The following is a 16,964-nucleotide window of genomic DNA, read 5'->3' on the forward strand; positions in this document are numbered from 1 at the left end:
CAGTTAAAGAAAATCTGAAAAGCATTCGGAATGTCTCTACCATCAGACTTATGTGGATCACATGATGTCCACTTTACTCATGCATCCTGTTCTGCCTAACTTTAACCGGTTAACTTGACACACGCTAGAGTTATCTGGGAAGAAGAACCTCAGTTGAGAAATGCCTCCATCAGATGCATGTAGGTAAGTCTGTAGTACATTTTCTTGATTGATGTGAGCCTCACTGATGCTGGTGCCACACCCAGGCAGATGATCCTGGGCAGATGGTTCTATAAAGTGCAGGCTGAGCCAACCATGTAGAGCAAGCTAGTTAAGCAGCAACCCTTCATGGCTTTTGCTTCAGTTCATGCCTTGAGTTTCTGTCCTGATTCCCTTTTGTGATGGACTCTTAAGTTGTAAGCTGAAATACGTCTTTCCTTAAGCTGCTTTTGGTCATGGGGCTTAACACAGTGATAGAAGCCAGGTAGACCACAGCCCATCCACATGCCATCCTCGAGGACTGTAGCAACAGTTGTTAAAATGATTATGAGGTCTCTAGGCTTCTGATACAGGAACCTGTGGTCTTGGGTAGCAGAGGTGAATTTTTCCCCTGGTAGGTCTTTATCCTACAGTGAAGGGCTTTGTAACTCTACAACAGTCAAGTTGGATAAAATGTTGTCTACTTTAAGAGATTATAATTATTGGAAATCACTCCTGTACTTAGGTCCAAATTCATACATTGGACACAAATAGCCCTAAATAAATACATATTCACTCTCTGTCCTAGGTTCAGGGTCTCAGTGTTATGTGTAGGTTTATTAATGAGGAACATTAATGGTCATAAGAAGTAAAGACAGAACACCCCTAAACCAAACATAATACACTGTACATTGAAAGATTTTTTTTTTTTTTTTTTTTTTTTTTTTTTTTTTTTTGGTTTTTCGAGACAGGGTTTCTCTGTGTAGCTTTGCGCCTTTCCTGGAACTCTCTTTGGAGACCAGGCTGGCCTCGAACTCACAGAGATAATAACGTTTTTTTTTTGGTTTTTCGAGACAGGGTTTCTCTGTGTAGCTTTGCGCCTTTCCTGGAACTCACTTGGTAGTCCAGGCTGGCCTCGAACTCACAGAGATCCGCCTGGCTCTGCCTCCCGAGTGCTGGGATTAAAGGCGTGCGCCACCACCGCCCGGCCGAAAGATTTTAAAAGAGTCATTAGGCTAAGGCTGGGAATTTCAGGAATATAGTCTCTTAGATATTTATTGTAATCTTCAAAAAATAAAACAAGATAAACTCAGAGAACAAAACCACTTTCCATACAGAATTCACACATAAACTAGATACCTAACAGAGCACATACCATTTTTTACACAATTAATTTCAATAGTAATAATAATAATTTCACAATGTGAATACGCTTTATAGCTTTAAACTCAGACAAGAGCTTCTGTGGACACAGGAAGAGTCACGATACTTGCTATGCAGCGGTAGTTTTCAACTAAACATCACAATCACTATAAGAAAGCATTAAATATTGTCTCAAGGAAAGTTCCACAGTGTCATCACCAAGAAGGAGACCAAAGTACCTGGTCGCAAAGGAGAGTCTTTCTTTGTGCATTGTTCAATGCCCCTAAACAAAACCAGAGCTACAGAAAAGTCTGAACACATATCTGCCTGGGGGACGTCAGGTTAGGCAATGTCTTGTGGTTTGCTTCGTTGGCAAATGTCTAAATTAACTGGTCTGAAGTGGCTTGAAAGCGGTTGTGTTTTGTGGCTGAGCTGAGGCTACTCAGTGCAGGGGGATACAATGATGTAGCAGCTTGCCTTCTCCAGGGAGATCAGAATGCAGAGAGCTAAGTTGGGTAATTTGTGGGTTTCAGTCTCCATAGTTGCTAACTCTGTCACCCTTCCACTCACAGGGAACACACTGTGGCTTTTTGCATTGGCACGCTTGGCACAATCTCCTCACCACCTCATTCTTCCCAGGATCATGGCCCCGCATAGGAGCCACCTTTGACTCGTCTCGTTATTATAATTCTCCATTTTTTGGCTCCTATATGCTGCCATAGTCTACCACTTAGACTGCACCATCTACTTTTACCATACTTCTTCCGTGTTGGATTCCCACAGTGCTGAGCACGGGGCCATCAGTGACCATGTGACAACAAATGAAACATTTAACTACACTCATAAATCATCATTCTGTGGTCAGCTACCTGCTTCTACTTTGATTTTCCTTTTAATTTGGCACTAAATCTTCGCTATCTCCATCTTCCACCCACCACTTTCACCTCACTTCTCCAGTGGGTTTTGAGAGATGAGTACAACTTCCTATCTGGCACAATGACATATGGGCCCCATATTGCCCACACAACTCAGCATCACTGAATATGATTGGCACTCTTCATATGTCAACCTCTGGTCAGATGTCATAAAGAGAGCAGAATGGTTACTGTGTACGGGTAGGCATGGCGTCTGGAACCAACTGCACTCCATTGATTTCAGTGACTAAACCACGCTTCCTAAAGGTATAATGGATTGCTACAATCATGAGAGAAAATGAAGACTGCTAAAATTAGGCTTTACCTTAATAATTAATATAGCAAATAGGAAATTAAAGTGGTGATCTAGCTTAACTTTCATATACATAAATATGTTTAACTGTGATAATCCAACTAGAGTTTTAATGTGTGTGTGTGTGTGTGTGTGTGTGTGTGTGTGTATAATAACATTCAAAACGGGTTAAGGAGTTTGATTAATTTTTCTTTCTTTTATATCAGCATTGTGGACAATTGAGAGTTGAAGGTGGATATAACATTATCTACAAACTAAAAAGACACTGATAATGCTAAGAGATCCCAAGGCTGACATTGCTGAGCTCGCAAACAAAGAACAAGATTAAGCAACAATAAAACATATATATATATACAATACAAGAGTGGAGCGTTTCTGCAGACGGAACATGTGATCAACTTTCCTGAGGAGAAAAGGTGACTTCTGGATATGCATATTTTTCTTAGGTATCTAAATTAGCTGCTTGATACACTCTTGTATGAAGATTAGGGAAAATTCTGAGCTATAGAGGTGAATATTTTTATAAAACAAACTCACAGCATTCTTTCTTGGAAATGAAGCCCACAATTCTAAAAGATAAAACTGACAATGTGTTTTCAGATACTAAATGTTTGGGAATACTAAATGTTTATAAATGGGAAAAAAAGATACTTTTCAGTAGGCACAGAGGAGATTCCCATGGTGCCAGTAAAATTTTTACTGTCTAAATTGCACCACTGGACAAATACTTCTACAAGAAATCATTTGAGTAAGCACATGGCTATCAAAGCAACTCACACATTCATCAGAACTCACTTTCACACTAGTTTATATACACTGAGTAAGTCATTAAATATTGCACTTATTGGCCCATGAACCCTCAATTCTGAGGTGTTGAAAATAGAAAACAAATCTATTTTTTAGAACATACTTCATGCAACATTTACGACATTTCAGTTCTACAAACACCATTAAGTAGTTGTACATTTGGACAGTTGAATGGCACCACGTCACATCTGACATTAACAATATATTAACAGGAATTACAGGACAGTTCCCATTCATCACGCTTTCTAGGGATGCTGAAACAATGCGTGGAAAAATCATCACATCGACACACCAGACGATCCTCAAGCTTCACTTTGACAAGGATTACGGACTCACTAGTAAAATACAGGTCATGCTTACATCCCTGACAGGCCAGATAGACACTCGGCTCATGTACTATCTGTGTTTATGAGAACAGCATTCATGAACCTAAGCAATCCTTAGCCACAAATGACAGTAATATGGTGATATTTCCACTACATAAAAAAGCCACAGCAACTCTCAGCTGTCCACAATGAAGGAAAAATGAGCACAAGTGAATGAAATACACAGGTAGTCCACAGCCTCATTTCAGCAAGTAATAACTGATGGAAAGTCCACCACCACCAATTGCTGAGGGGAAATTAAAGGTGAGACTTGGTGACATTCCGTAAGGATAGTGCTTTTAAAATAGCCTAAATGATTTTTTAAAAATCTGGAAGTATAAAATGACCATGCAACAATAAAGTCTAATGTGTCCTTAGCTACATGATCTACTCCTAATACTCCACTTCAGGTGCGGTTTTGAGACGATTCATTTCTGTTACCTCCAATGTTTGCAAAATGCACTTTCTCTCCACCCTCTCTGTTTTAGAAGGCATGGCCACAGACTAAGCAAATCCACATGAAGAATTCGTTTCATTGAACTTTTAAGTAAGATGTGAGTTACAGATGGTGCATAGCAAAATGCCCCCTTTTCCCTGCATGGAGAAAGTGCCATCAATGGGGATTTTCTCTTCACCAAAAAAGATGTCAGTGTTTGCAAGTGTGTGATGAGCGGGGTAGTGGTATGAGTGTGTCCCAGCTGTAAATATGTCAATACACTGTAGGAAGTTGTTTTATGGGAGTGCCAAGCATTTTTAGAATGGTTTAAAATTACATTTACTTATGAAATACCACTAACAATAAGTAGGCAAATTTTATATAAATCCTCACTACTTATTTCCCCCCATTAGGGAATACTATATGTCTAGGATCTAGAGCCCTTTAGGTGCAGTATAAAGGCAAAGATTTTTCCCCTATCTGTTCATAAACTTTATCCAAATTTATCTTACCTAATTTGTCCTAATTAAACTCAAGGGTGTAAAATAGGTTTACATTTTAACTGATTTCTAGAAATAAAAAAAAAATCACATACAATATAAATAACTCCAAAAAGCTGGTTTGACTATTGAAAGGTTGAGCATACCAAGGAGACTTCTCCATTCTACCGACAGACATCTAAAGTATAGGTAGCATCCACTAACAGGCAGATCGGTGGACACTGGACCATTCAGAGTGAGCAGAAAGGCCTTCTGGGTCTAGTACTCGGGTAGCACCCTGACATACCACACTGAGAGTGCACACAAAGGAAGTTCCAGGGTCTGTCAAGAAGACTAAAATTTTGACAAAGACAGTTCCCCTAGACAGATGGGCCAGTTTGCAAGCACACCAAAAGGTATCTGATTAAACATTCCAACATTGCAATTAAGAGTAGCAACAAACATTAACTTTTCAGTCTAGGATAGTTTGGGTCATGTTTCTAAAATCATTCATGTAACCATTTTTTTTTTTTCATACGCAGCTGCTATCTCAGCTTAGTTAAGCTTGATAGCGTTTAGATACATTTTTAATACAGTCCCACACACGCCACACAAATAACTAAAAAACCAAAGGACAAACCTAGCCACCCACTCTGACAGATAAAGCATGTCAATGAACCACTCTGAAGTTAATGCTGTTTAGTGGAAGTTCAGTTAGTAATGGAATGCATTGTGTTTTAAAATTATTGTTGTCACAGACATAATTAAAATTAGAAGCTTAAGTTAGATGCTTTAAAAAAATGATAAACGTGCTGAATAAATGAATCTGGGTATGAGTGAAGTAAGTAAAATAAATGCATTTCTAATTGAACACACTGATGTCTTGCATAAGTGTTGCAATTTTGTAGAGTTTATAGTCCACATTTATCAGTACAACTGAAGCATCCTCATAGGTCCTCTTCTAATACAAACTTCAGTACTTATTTACCTGGTAGCAAGCACTACGAAACTTTTAAGTGGCCCCCAGGAGGACCTTCACAAATCTCTTGTCCCTTGTAGTCATTAGATGCTCATGCTGGCAGTAGATGCTGTTTAAAGGGGGGAAACAATAGGGAACTGAGTCATTGTTCTAAAGTACTTCTTCCTTTGAGCCCCGAGAAGTGATGCTTATGGTTTAGCTTGCCTTCTTGAGACTGAGGACACCTTGTGAACCTCCCACATCCATTCACACTTCAAGGTGGCTGCTTAGGCGAAGGGAAAGGGATGAACCAACACCAGAGCTCTGGGGGGCGGGGAGGGCGGTTCCTGAAGCAATTGGGATTCAGTTCTAAAAGCTATTGAATGTGCAAGGGTGCCCAAGTGACCACAGAGGAAGGGGAAGACACGCTTAAGATACTAACTTAATTGCATCAGAGACAACAAGAAATGATGTCTAAGACCTACAAATGAAGACAAGTATGTAGTTTTAAACATCTTTTTAGATACGACTTCAGCCAGGTCATTGGTCAGAAGGATCTATGCATACTTAGGTTGATGGCAGGAGGTGTAGTGTGTAGTGTGTACATATGTACGTAGTGGCCAAAGGTTGAAAACTCTTAGGATTATGGTGTTAGAATGGATAAGCTGTAGAGCCCAAGGCTTATGGATGTTCTATTATCCGGTTTCCACTTGCCAAATTTGATTTTACAACCAAGATATCTTGATGGCATGAGGAATGGTGACTTCTCTCCTCCAGGGTCATGGCAAGAACATAGGCAGCCTTCTCTTTTAGTGACAAGTCTCTCTGGAAATTTTTATTGAATTTTTGGGATGAGATACCCTGCAGTATGGGAATTTCATATCTTAAAATCAACTGGGAAGACTATGTTTCCATGGGAGTTTGGGAAATAGGTGTGGCATGTTCTGGGGGCAACAACACTAGGGTTACTGCTGCCCCTTTGCTCACTGACTAGCTTCCAATGGTCTAACTTCGGGGTTTCTGATAAAGTGTGTGAGTGAGCACTTGGCTTCAGTCGGTCAGTTTCAACCAGTTCTTCAGGGAATTTTCAAATAAGCTAATGTGACCCTTTCTCTCTTACCTGTTCTCAGTTTATAACACACACACACACCATTTTTCTGAAGAAGCCATTTAAAGTACCTGAGCAAGGCCTTTTACACTCTTCATATGCATGAAAACAAGGAGGCCCAAGCTTCCTGGCTTTATTGTTTTGTATTAGACTGTAGAAATGATTTTGATGTGTATAGTATTCAACATGGCCACCTTCCGGCCCTGGTTGGAGAAATAGGACAATGCCATATGAATACATAACGACTGCAAAGAAATCCAACTTTATGCCCCCTGCTTCTCTCTTCTTCATCACATTAATTTCTATGATTTTTGAATCTAGGTGTCATTAAAATTTAATAAGACATTAGTGTCTTCTTATCTTTGGTGAGCCAAGGCTTGCTCCTCTGGGTATCCAAATGGAAACTTACCACTAATTTATAAGTTTGAAACTAAACAGATGAAAAGAAAATGTGCACATACTATCCTATCAGTAGCTGTGCCAGCAAGCTTGAGTTAAATACTTTCACAACATATTTCTCTGATTTGAAAGAGGGGTTGGATCTTTTACACAACCACTCAAAAGGAAAAAGTCCACCTAACGAAACTGTCCTGTCCTTCAGGCTGGGCTGCCTGGTGTCTTCAGAAGATCCTAGCCACAAATACTTCTGGAAGGTAGAGACTCTCCCTGCACTCGGCACAGAGGGTAAGATTTGTTGTTGGTGTATGATTTCTATATGGTCTTCAGGAAACCTGGAAGAAAAGACTGGATGTTCCAAGTGTCTTTTCCCTCTCTCCAACTGCTGTGGCGCTTCAGTTTTCTGTACTACTCAGTTCTGGAATCTTCTGTGTACCTTGAGCATGTTTATATGATGAGAGCATGCTTTAGAATTCTAAATCCTCTGAAAAACATGGCAATAAAAAATGATCTTTTCCTCAATGTGGGATTTGTGGGAAGGTTATTCAGTTGCTTTCTGAATAGGTGGGAAAGCTTAGCTGATGCTGGAACAGAGAGCAGTGGTTGGGAAGTTGGCCTACCTTTTCTGAGAAGTGACCCTGACCGAGAATCAAGCCAGTCTCTCTTCCAGAATTGGTGCTGGCCCCAGAGAGCCATGGTGGTGTTTTGTGGAGTGGGACAGGTCATTAAGGAATGGAGGCCACTCAGGCCATGGGATTGTACTCCTGGCACTCCTGTTACTGCACTTGTTGCACGACTGACATTAGGTAGAAGCCTCCTCATGGGTCATTGCTCTCACACAGACAGACATGGGCAGAATCAGTAGGAAGCTAAGTCCTGCAGTAGGGTGCACAGACCTCGGCTGCTCTTTATCTGGATCCAGTCACATTCATGTTACTGACTTGCAAGGGCCTTAGAAACATTTTTCAATTTCATTTTCTTTTCTATTTTTTTTTATGATAAGAGTTTTATGGATTGTAGCTCAGGCTTTCTTTAATTCATCCTCCTGCCTCAGCCTCCCAGTGCCACTGCACCCATCCTCTTCATTTTTTTAAAGAGTCAACACACCCTTCAATTATTATTAATGAAAGTGCAATGTATATACATTTCCTAATAGTAAACTGCTCAGACCTCTGGTAGGGTCTCCAATCAAGAGCAAAAGTCCCACTTCCTTTCCAGCCGAACTAAGTTCCTGTCATCTCGCCCTGCTCACAGCATACACACACAGGAGGTCCCTAGTCATCATCCATACAAGTGAGAAGCATGATTTGAATCCATGACACAAAAGTTATGTGCAGTGAAATTATAGTCTGAGGTTTCAGCAATAGCTTAATTGACAAAAAAAATTGCAAAAAAAATTCTAAAAGACAAATAAATAACAAGTTACATGCAAGTACCAGGTGTTTATAGATGAAAGTTCCTTACAAATGTAAGCTCGAATTTGCCACATATTAACACAGAAAATTGCTCAAGGTTTGAATGCATATATGGGCCACTGACATCAAAGACTTCCTTCAAATAATTCTTAGGCAGTATAAGTGAAGGCTAATAGACCATTTATAAATGCTATTTCTTGGCCACTGGGGAGCTACTTGGAGCTCCTGTGTGGGAGACATTAGCAGCCACAGTTGGGCTGAGGTGGGGGAGGTGTTTCCTTGAGTCTGGTGCTCTGCTTTGCAGCGGTGATAGCTGGGTCGGTCTCCAAGCTCTCTGACATTTTGTCACAGATGACGTCCACGAGGCGCTCAAAGGCTTGCTTCACGTTGATGTTGTCCTTGGCACTGGTTTCAAAAAACTCAAACCCTGGAGGAAACACAGAAATAGCTCCGTCATTTCTCGTTCCTGAAGTTCAATGGACTCAGTGAGGGTTGTGAATGTTGATGAAGTGAAGGTGGTTTTTGAATGTTAATGAGGTGAGGATGGGAGATGCTGTGGTTTAGATTGAGATGGCGGCTAGACATGAAGAGAGAGTTATAAAGCGGGATTGGTGATGCTCATCCCATTTGTTGATACTGGTCCATTTATGCTATCAGCAAGGGCAAAGAGATTTTCTGAAAGTAACTCAAGAGTATCTTTAAGAAGAGTATCATTGGGGCTGGAGAGATGGCTCAGTGGTTAAGAGCACTGACTGCTCTTCCAGAGGTCCAGAGTTCAATTCCCTGCAACCACATGATGACTCACAACCATCTGTAATGAGATCTGCTGCCCTCTTCTGGCCTGCAGGTATACATGCAGGAAGAACACTGTATACATAATAAATAGAGCACAGCACTGGGCGTTTCTGACATAATCATGAGACAGTGGTTGGGGGGTGTATACTTGGGTACTATATTTTTCCGAGTCAGCCTGGCCACCACAATGTGACTATTGTTCTGCTCAGCCACGAGACTGCCCCTTCTGGGTAAATGGAGCCATACAACTCCCTCTTAGGTTGTTTTGTCTGGCCATCACATAGCACTTACAGTCTTTTCTAAAACTGACATTGACTTTCATTCTTTTCTCATTTCTGCATTCTGTCAGTCATTAGATTTCTTTCTTTCTTCTTTTTCTCTTTTAGTGGAAGGTTTAGAAAAGACACTGTGAGAATTCTACCAAGAGAGGGATCATGAGGTTCTAACTTTTTTCCTGTCTGTTCAGTGGCTGCCCAGTTATAATAGGCTTCATGTACTGTATTTAACACGACACGAGGTGGCGCTAAAGAGTCACAGGAATTATCTCAGGCCTGTTTCAACCTTTTCAACTAGGTGTTAATCCAACAGCCCTGTAGGTCTTCCTAATGCTGCAACGACGATCTGGTGGGGGCTGACTTCTCCCTCACCCGTCTGTCTATAGCAATAAAGTTTTGAATCAATGAGAAAGGAAACAGTAAATTTCAAATGAGCAGCAAAGCTACAAGAGGGTAGGAAGTGAGGGGCCAATTCCCTCTTCCGGGATGTGCCTGGCTGGAAGCAGCCTCAGTAGGCTGCTCTGTACACAATGTTATCATTCCATTGTTTGCATTCACATTCCACTGGCTGGGCTTGCCAGTCAGTTGCCATGGCAACTTCCCCACTTGGCCAGCCAGAGATTGGTCTGGTCCGCTGGGGGGAATGTTGATTTAGGATGTGTTGGGCAGAACACAGAAAGCCTTTTCTAATCCGTTCTCAATTTTACACCCTATAAATCCTTCTGGTTACATCTGGTCCTATCTCAGAAGAGACACAAAGATTCAGAATGATTAAATCCAGTGATTTTTTTTTTTTTTTTTCAAATGCCTGGCTCCTGGAACCAAAATAAAAAGAATAGCCAAATACTTCACATCTATGTCCAAATCCCCTTAATAACTAAAAAACATACTTATTTCCTTAAAGAAAGAGAATTGAAAGAGAAAATGATTTTCATGAGTTAAATTTCTAATTTTTAGACACTGCCATTTGATCAGATGGTTAAACCCAAGCTGCCTCTTAGCTGCTGCCATGATATGATCCGAGTGAGTTATTGCGGGGCTCGGGAGGTTAATCATCAGTAGAGTAACGTTCTAGAAAACAGCCCAAGGTATTTCAGTCCATCTTCGGCATCCATTTCTTTGTTATTGCTTTACTGTCTGCACAGTGATCACGTCATTCTCTTACAGTGGACACTTCTTTATCTACAGACAAGGCCAGGTGGCGTGGGCAGTGCTGAATTTTCTAATGTCAGCACAGTCCCTGGGTCGAGACCAAGGCAGGGCAGGCACCCTCTGGATGATGTCAGATGTCATTGCTTAATTATCAGCGCTCTTTTGCTGGCTGTTTTCTAGGTGTGATGTCATCCTCTCAGGATCAATGGAGACGGACATCATTTCAGAAGATCCCAATAACACAGTGGGGGATGCAAGATCTTTGGCTGACACTTTGGAGGAAAAAGAATTCTGAATTTGGGACAAAGTCAGGACAAGTGACAGTTTCAGTTCCCCCATCATTTCAGCCAGTGCTTCTGTGACATGCCAGTGTGATTGGGAAAGTGCCCAACTTGAAGTACGGAGCCATTGCGGAAAGATGTGGATTCACACCCCCCCCTTGGTCAAATGGAAGTGCTTTGTCTGGACATTAAGTCACTTGCTGCTGTTGCTGTGTACGATGGGGACAGTAACATCTCCGATCACAAAATCAAAAATGCCCTGAACTCCTCCACATTATGGAGGGATCCTAGGAGTACAAGGTTCCTCCGTGGAGAGTGTCTAGGAGACCTGTGTACTATGACAACATTCATCTCTCCAGCATGGCAAGGAGGCCGTACTAGGATGAAAGTGTGGGGACTACCAGCCCAAGTACCTCGGCAGCCCACTGTCAACACGCTAGTATTTTTTTAATCTTCATTGTTTTTGTTTATTCATTTATCGTATGTGGTCATGGGTGTATGTGAGTGTGCATGTATGTAGCACATGTATGGAGGACAGCAAGCAAGAATCTCTTCTCTCCTACCATGTGGGTCTGGGGGTGGAACTCAGGGCATCAGGTTTGGCAGAGAGTTCCTTCACGAACGGAGCCACCTGGCTGGTCTGACATTCCAGAGCTGATGCTATGAGCAAATGATGGTTTCAGTGCCCACGTTCATGACTTAGGATACTTGCTTGGCCTGTCTTATGGCATTCTGATGACTCTCCAATGGGAAAATGTGGGTGAAGGTGTCAAAGAAGCTGGAATATGTGATGACGGCATCGTTGGTGACAGCAAACTGACATTTATCTAGTGGTTATCCTATCACGGAGAATGCTGAAAGCCCTTGGAATATTTTTAACTCATTTCATCCATGATCAGGCACCATTCATTCTTCTGGTTTTCCGATGAAGGAAATGAAAGGCCAACATGGGAGAGTGATTTGTTTAAACATTCCCTTAGTTGGCTGGTACACGGTAGAGGGAGTACCAATTGGTCACCTACAGACTTCCCTGACTTTCCATGGGTCCGGACAAGGGGACTACTATTTTGTTGTAGTTAAATGGTCACTTCTAGGGTCCTTAGTAATTCATATACACTTTCATTAATTTAAATGATTTGAAGGTGAGTAAATGGACCTAAGAGTGCAAGTGAACCAAACAGCACCTGCTTTTAACAATTTAAAGTACCCAATGGGATTGCAGAAGCCACATCTCCTTATGGCCTAGAGATGTACAGCTACCAAAGGTTCTGAAAATTAAACTGCTTTTCAGTGACCAACAGTGTACATCTACCATAAAGCCTAGTGTTTAAACAGTAGGAGCTCAGGATCAAAATCACAGCTTTTAGTATTGTGTTATTCAGTTGTTTAGGTCCAGGGGAAATGTGAGAAGCCATTTATGTCCCATACCTGTGTCCAAGCGTGTTCAAAATTATGTTCCAACTCAAAATCACAAGTTCAAACGCTGGAGCCTTTATTCTTGTAGAAGCTCCATGGACTCTCTGGTTTTACCTCCCAGTATCTTGGTATTTTTACCTCAGCTACCTCAACATAATAGCTTGTCCTCGGAAGCCTTTCCCCACCAAGACAAGCAGAAGCCACACACCAGTCAAGGAAGCCGTTTTAGGGTCTTAGAAAACCCTGAAGATTGTTTCCAATTCACTGCCGGGGAAAGTGAATGTAAGTTGAGCAAGGTGCCACAGGAAGTCTGACAGATCCCCTGACAAGGTTACCCTGTTAGCTCCTTGCCCTGGATACCTGCCCCTCATGCCCCATGCTCTACAATTAGTAACTTTAACGCCACGTGTCTTCATCAGCTGAGCAGTGGACAGTCTCAGTGAACCATGGGGTGGGGGTGGGGAGCTGGCCATGCTTTCCTATTCCTCCTGTAGAAGAACATTTTCAATCGCTCTCTGGCGGAGGTAGCTGTGCTCCAAACACAGAAGAGCGCATGCCCCAGCCAGCGCATCCCTGCCTTGGGGTTCTGGGCCTGATGTAGAAAGAACAACTCCTGACCTTTCTAAAACCCACGATGGGCATACCCAGACACTAATTCAGTTCAGCCCATTTGTTGTGGCCTCTGTACAGTGGAAGGAGCAGCTGGCTATCTGGAAGGACACCGTTGGTGAGCAGGGGCATCACAAACCCTGGGCCTTGCGGCTAGTGACACAGGCCTGGCCTGCAGCCATGGTTCTCGGTCCTGTTTCTTGAAGGTCCTTGGAGCAAAGCTCAGAGAGGCCTTGGACTTTTTCAGACTCCTACATACAGGGACACAAGCAAGGCCATGAGGCTAAAAGCACGCTGTTCACGGAGGTGGCTGCCACTCTGTCATGAGAAGCACTGAAATGTCACAGTGCCCTTCCATGGTTGTCCTGTGTTAGCAGTAAGAATCGCAGTTCTAGTAAACCTTTTTCTTTCTCAGATCTGTTGTCCAGTGAATTTACTCAGTTTTGTAGATGATGCTAAATTTCCTCTCACATGTTAATAGTAACATCATATAGTAAAACTCTGTCTTCACTACAGCAGGTTTTTTTTTTTTCAGTCTTTTTATTCATCCTAGGAAAGAATTCCTGACCACTATTTGGGCTCTCTGACCTTTTAGGTTTGAAAGAAAAATCATGATAGTGCCCCCTTCCCCTGTGACTTCTAGAACTGTACTGCAACGAATCATTTCATTTCTAACAGGCAATAGTTTACATTCTTGATTCTTTCCCCATCTTATCTTCTATTTCTTCATTGAGTTGGCTACAGGGTCTCATCTTCACTTTCCCTGTGGAATCAGATGAACCAGAGCTGCAGGCAAAGGCCACTGGGCTGCCAGGCAGGTGACAGTTGGGCCACAAGTCAGGGCTTCAAAGCAGCAGGACCAACTGTCATATTAGCTGGTCCCATGTTGGGACCCAGCCAGGAGACAGACTTTAGGAGGGGGTGGGGATGAGGGTTTGACCCAATTCCCTGAAGAATGGCCAGAGAAAGCAGCCGGAAGCTGGAACAGGAGCTCGGCCCAAGGCTAATGTTGATAAAAATAGACAATAGCAAAATGGACAGGTCTTTTCAGGCTCTGAGTTCTGGTTGCCAGCCAGGCTTAATGGTGGGATTCAGAACGGATGCAAGGCTCATCATACAGTGTTGATGAATGCTGGCCTACATAGACAAGGTCTCCTTCCTGCCCTTAACCTTCCATACTCTACTTTAGCCTCCTTCAGAGTCAGGAATACTCAGGCTCCATCACGGATAAGAAAGGGGTTGCCTGAGTTTGCTGGAGTTGAGTCTGCACAGGCTGTAGACGTTCCTCATTTTCCATTGAGTAAAACCCCAAGTTCCATAGGCATTCACTCTGCACCTTCTCAGACTTCCCCCAGCTCTCGGGCCTGCACCTACCTATCCAATCCTCTACCTCTACCAAGCTTGTCCCTTCTACGTCTGGTAAATGACTCAAAGGCTACCCCGCTGAGGCTCTTCACATATGAGTCTCCCTGAATCCTCTCTGAACCCTACCCTGCATTTTCTTTGCCCAACCAAACTAGAGTTCGCTGAGTGTTACATCTGCTCCCAAGACTGTTGAACTTTTAATCAGGATTTTCCTGGTGTATAGTCAAGTCTTGGGACGATCATTAAACCCTGGCGTCCTTAACCCAAAGAGCCAGCGTCTGACATACTTGACAGAGCTTCTCTCTGGCTGACCACTGCCCCACCCTTCCTGTTATCCCTGACATGAGACCTGTGTTTCAATTGTTAGTTGTCTTTGCACCCTTCTGTGGGTTCCTTGGTACCCATGTCTATATCTTTGGTGGGAAAGTGGAAGTTAAACAGAGAAGGGCATCTTTGTTCAAGAGAAAGTCAAAAGCATTCCACTATTTTTGCAAAAAAAAAAATTTTTTCTATGTATCTAATGTACAACAAATCATGTTTAAATCTCATACCTGGTTGCTTCACTTATTTAATCATTTATATCACTTGCTCATCCCCTGTAGCCTTTTCAGTTTGAAGTCTTCCAGAAAGTGCTGAGTTCCCTTGGATAATAGCTCTAAGGTCTTACCTTGTGAGCCAACTCACCCTGAACATTTCCAGCTCCTTGGTAATTCTTTTCTAGTATATATTTGGGATTTAATTAATGTTTTATACCAGTTACAAAAGTTATATAATGCAAAATTCAGCATTCTAGTCATTTTGAAGGTTATAATTCACATCTTTAGGATAAAATGTTTTACTACCACTAAAATCTAATTCTAGAACATCTTCATGATACTCAGAAGGAATTCTGCACCCAATGAGCCTGTCACTCTCCGTTCCCTGTCAGTCCCCTCTACTAGGTACATTTTGCTCTCCAGTTAAAGTGTTCACCCCATATGGGGTTCCCCCCTATTCCTGGAAACATTTAACACAGCATCTAGTAGAAGCAGGTGTCCAGCAGATGTTAGCTAATTACAGGATTGATTGCTATTAATTGGTTGGGAGAAGCTGGTAGATTGGAAATGGAAGGGAAGAGAATCACTTATTCCTTTGTTCTTTGTTATAAAGTGACTGAACTTGTAAATAATTTGTCAGCTATATTATTTCTAAATGAAGTTTACCAAGCATGGAATTCAGTATTATATCATTTCAGGTTTGCTCCGTAGAGAATTTGTTATATTAAAACAATTAAAGCATTCCTATTTACCCGTAAGGAGCGATGTTTCTGCAGAATAGGAAGAAGTATAGAATTGTTTCACTCCCACTAATAGCTCTTGCTTTTCTTCAAATTATAAAAACTCTTAAAGTCTAAGAAAGTCAAGTTTCTCTCAGATTAGCTTTCAGAGAGATAAGGGTCATTCACAACGCAAGAGCTACTGTTTGTATGCAAATAAGTGCCACACATTTTCCAAATAGAATTTGTTCCCTTAAATCCATCAAACATTTTCTTTCTAACTCCTCAACATTTCATTAGGCTTTTAATGATAAAGGAGACAATTTCCACCCTAGCCTCTTAATGAACTGTCAACATGAACATTAATAACTGTTTTTGTATAGGATTTTTCAATTTGCAATAGCATTTATATGCATTATCAATTAGCAGGTTACCTTTTTTTTTTTTTTTTTTTTTGTAAGAGATGCCCATGAAACAGAGCAGTGAATGTAATACATTTTCAAGCAGCAGAGAACAAACTAACGAGGTTTTATTGTGACATCCGCATTTGGGGATCTTTATGGATCATTGTACTATGCCTTTTACATTGATTTCCCTGCTTTGGGTCCAGACTGTATGAAGTAGCACCTTTAGAATATTCATTTCACAGTTGAGAAATGAAGTGATGTCACACCTATGGAAACCCATGGCAAGGATTAAAGTCTGGCTCCACTGGCCATGCTTTTTCCTCCAGAACATTCTTAATGTCTATCTTACGTCTTCTGTCAGTGCTAGACCCAAATGTTACAGAATAGCCTCTGTTGGCTTCATGACAACAGTTATGGGGACTCTAAGCTATGCTTTAATGCTCAGCAATTATTATTGGTATATATTTATTTTATAGAGCGATGGCTTTCATAAAGACATTGTCATGCAACTGTATCTGTCACTTTAACCAAATTTACCCAGACAGCAATTCTTAAAAGTCAGAAAATTTTTCCAAAATCCTAATCTAGCTCCATCCACAGGCAGCTCTGCCTGTCCAGAGTAAACACAAAAAAGCTATGCGAAGCTTCACTTAAGTGAATTTTCTTTCTATCGTAAAAATTCTGAAAATTACAATTAATTCATCTCTTCTCTTGAGAGTTTGTATTTAGAAAAAAAATTCTCCAAAAGCAAACAATTTGCTCTTTGGACTTTGGCAGAGGAGAAGATGATAAAGGTTCTCAGTCTTTAGAATTCTTCCTTTCAGCTATCACTTCCTTGTCAAATAAAGCCAATCTGGGTGACTGGAAAGTAATTAAAGGCAAAAGAGGAAGTCAGGAG

At 41.5% G+C, this 16,964-nt stretch overlaps 1 protein-coding gene across 2 annotated transcripts in view; it reads right to left on the bottom strand.

Annotated features, from left to right (window-relative positions):
- Positions 1 to 1,215: 1,215 nt before the first annotated feature.
- Rab3c (RAB3C, member RAS oncogene family) overlaps positions 1,216 to 16,964 on the bottom strand; it is a 220,449-nt gene continuing 204,700 nt past the window's right edge. For both annotated transcript variants that reach the window (XM_052743276.1, XM_052743275.1), the window contains exon 5: positions 1,216 to 8,938. In XM_052743276.1, the coding sequence (XP_052599236.1) occupies positions 8,751 to 8,938 (188 nt within the window). In that variant the 3' untranslated portion in view covers positions 1,216 to 8,750. The remainder of the gene's footprint in view (positions 8,939 to 16,964) is intronic.

Source organism: Peromyscus californicus, unplaced genomic scaffold (assembly GCF_007827085.1).
Source record: "Peromyscus californicus insignis strain IS unplaced genomic scaffold, ASM782708v3 Scaffold_18__1_contigs__length_77618521, whole genome shotgun sequence".
Classification (NCBI taxonomy): domain Eukaryota; kingdom Metazoa; phylum Chordata; class Mammalia; order Rodentia; family Cricetidae; genus Peromyscus; species Peromyscus californicus.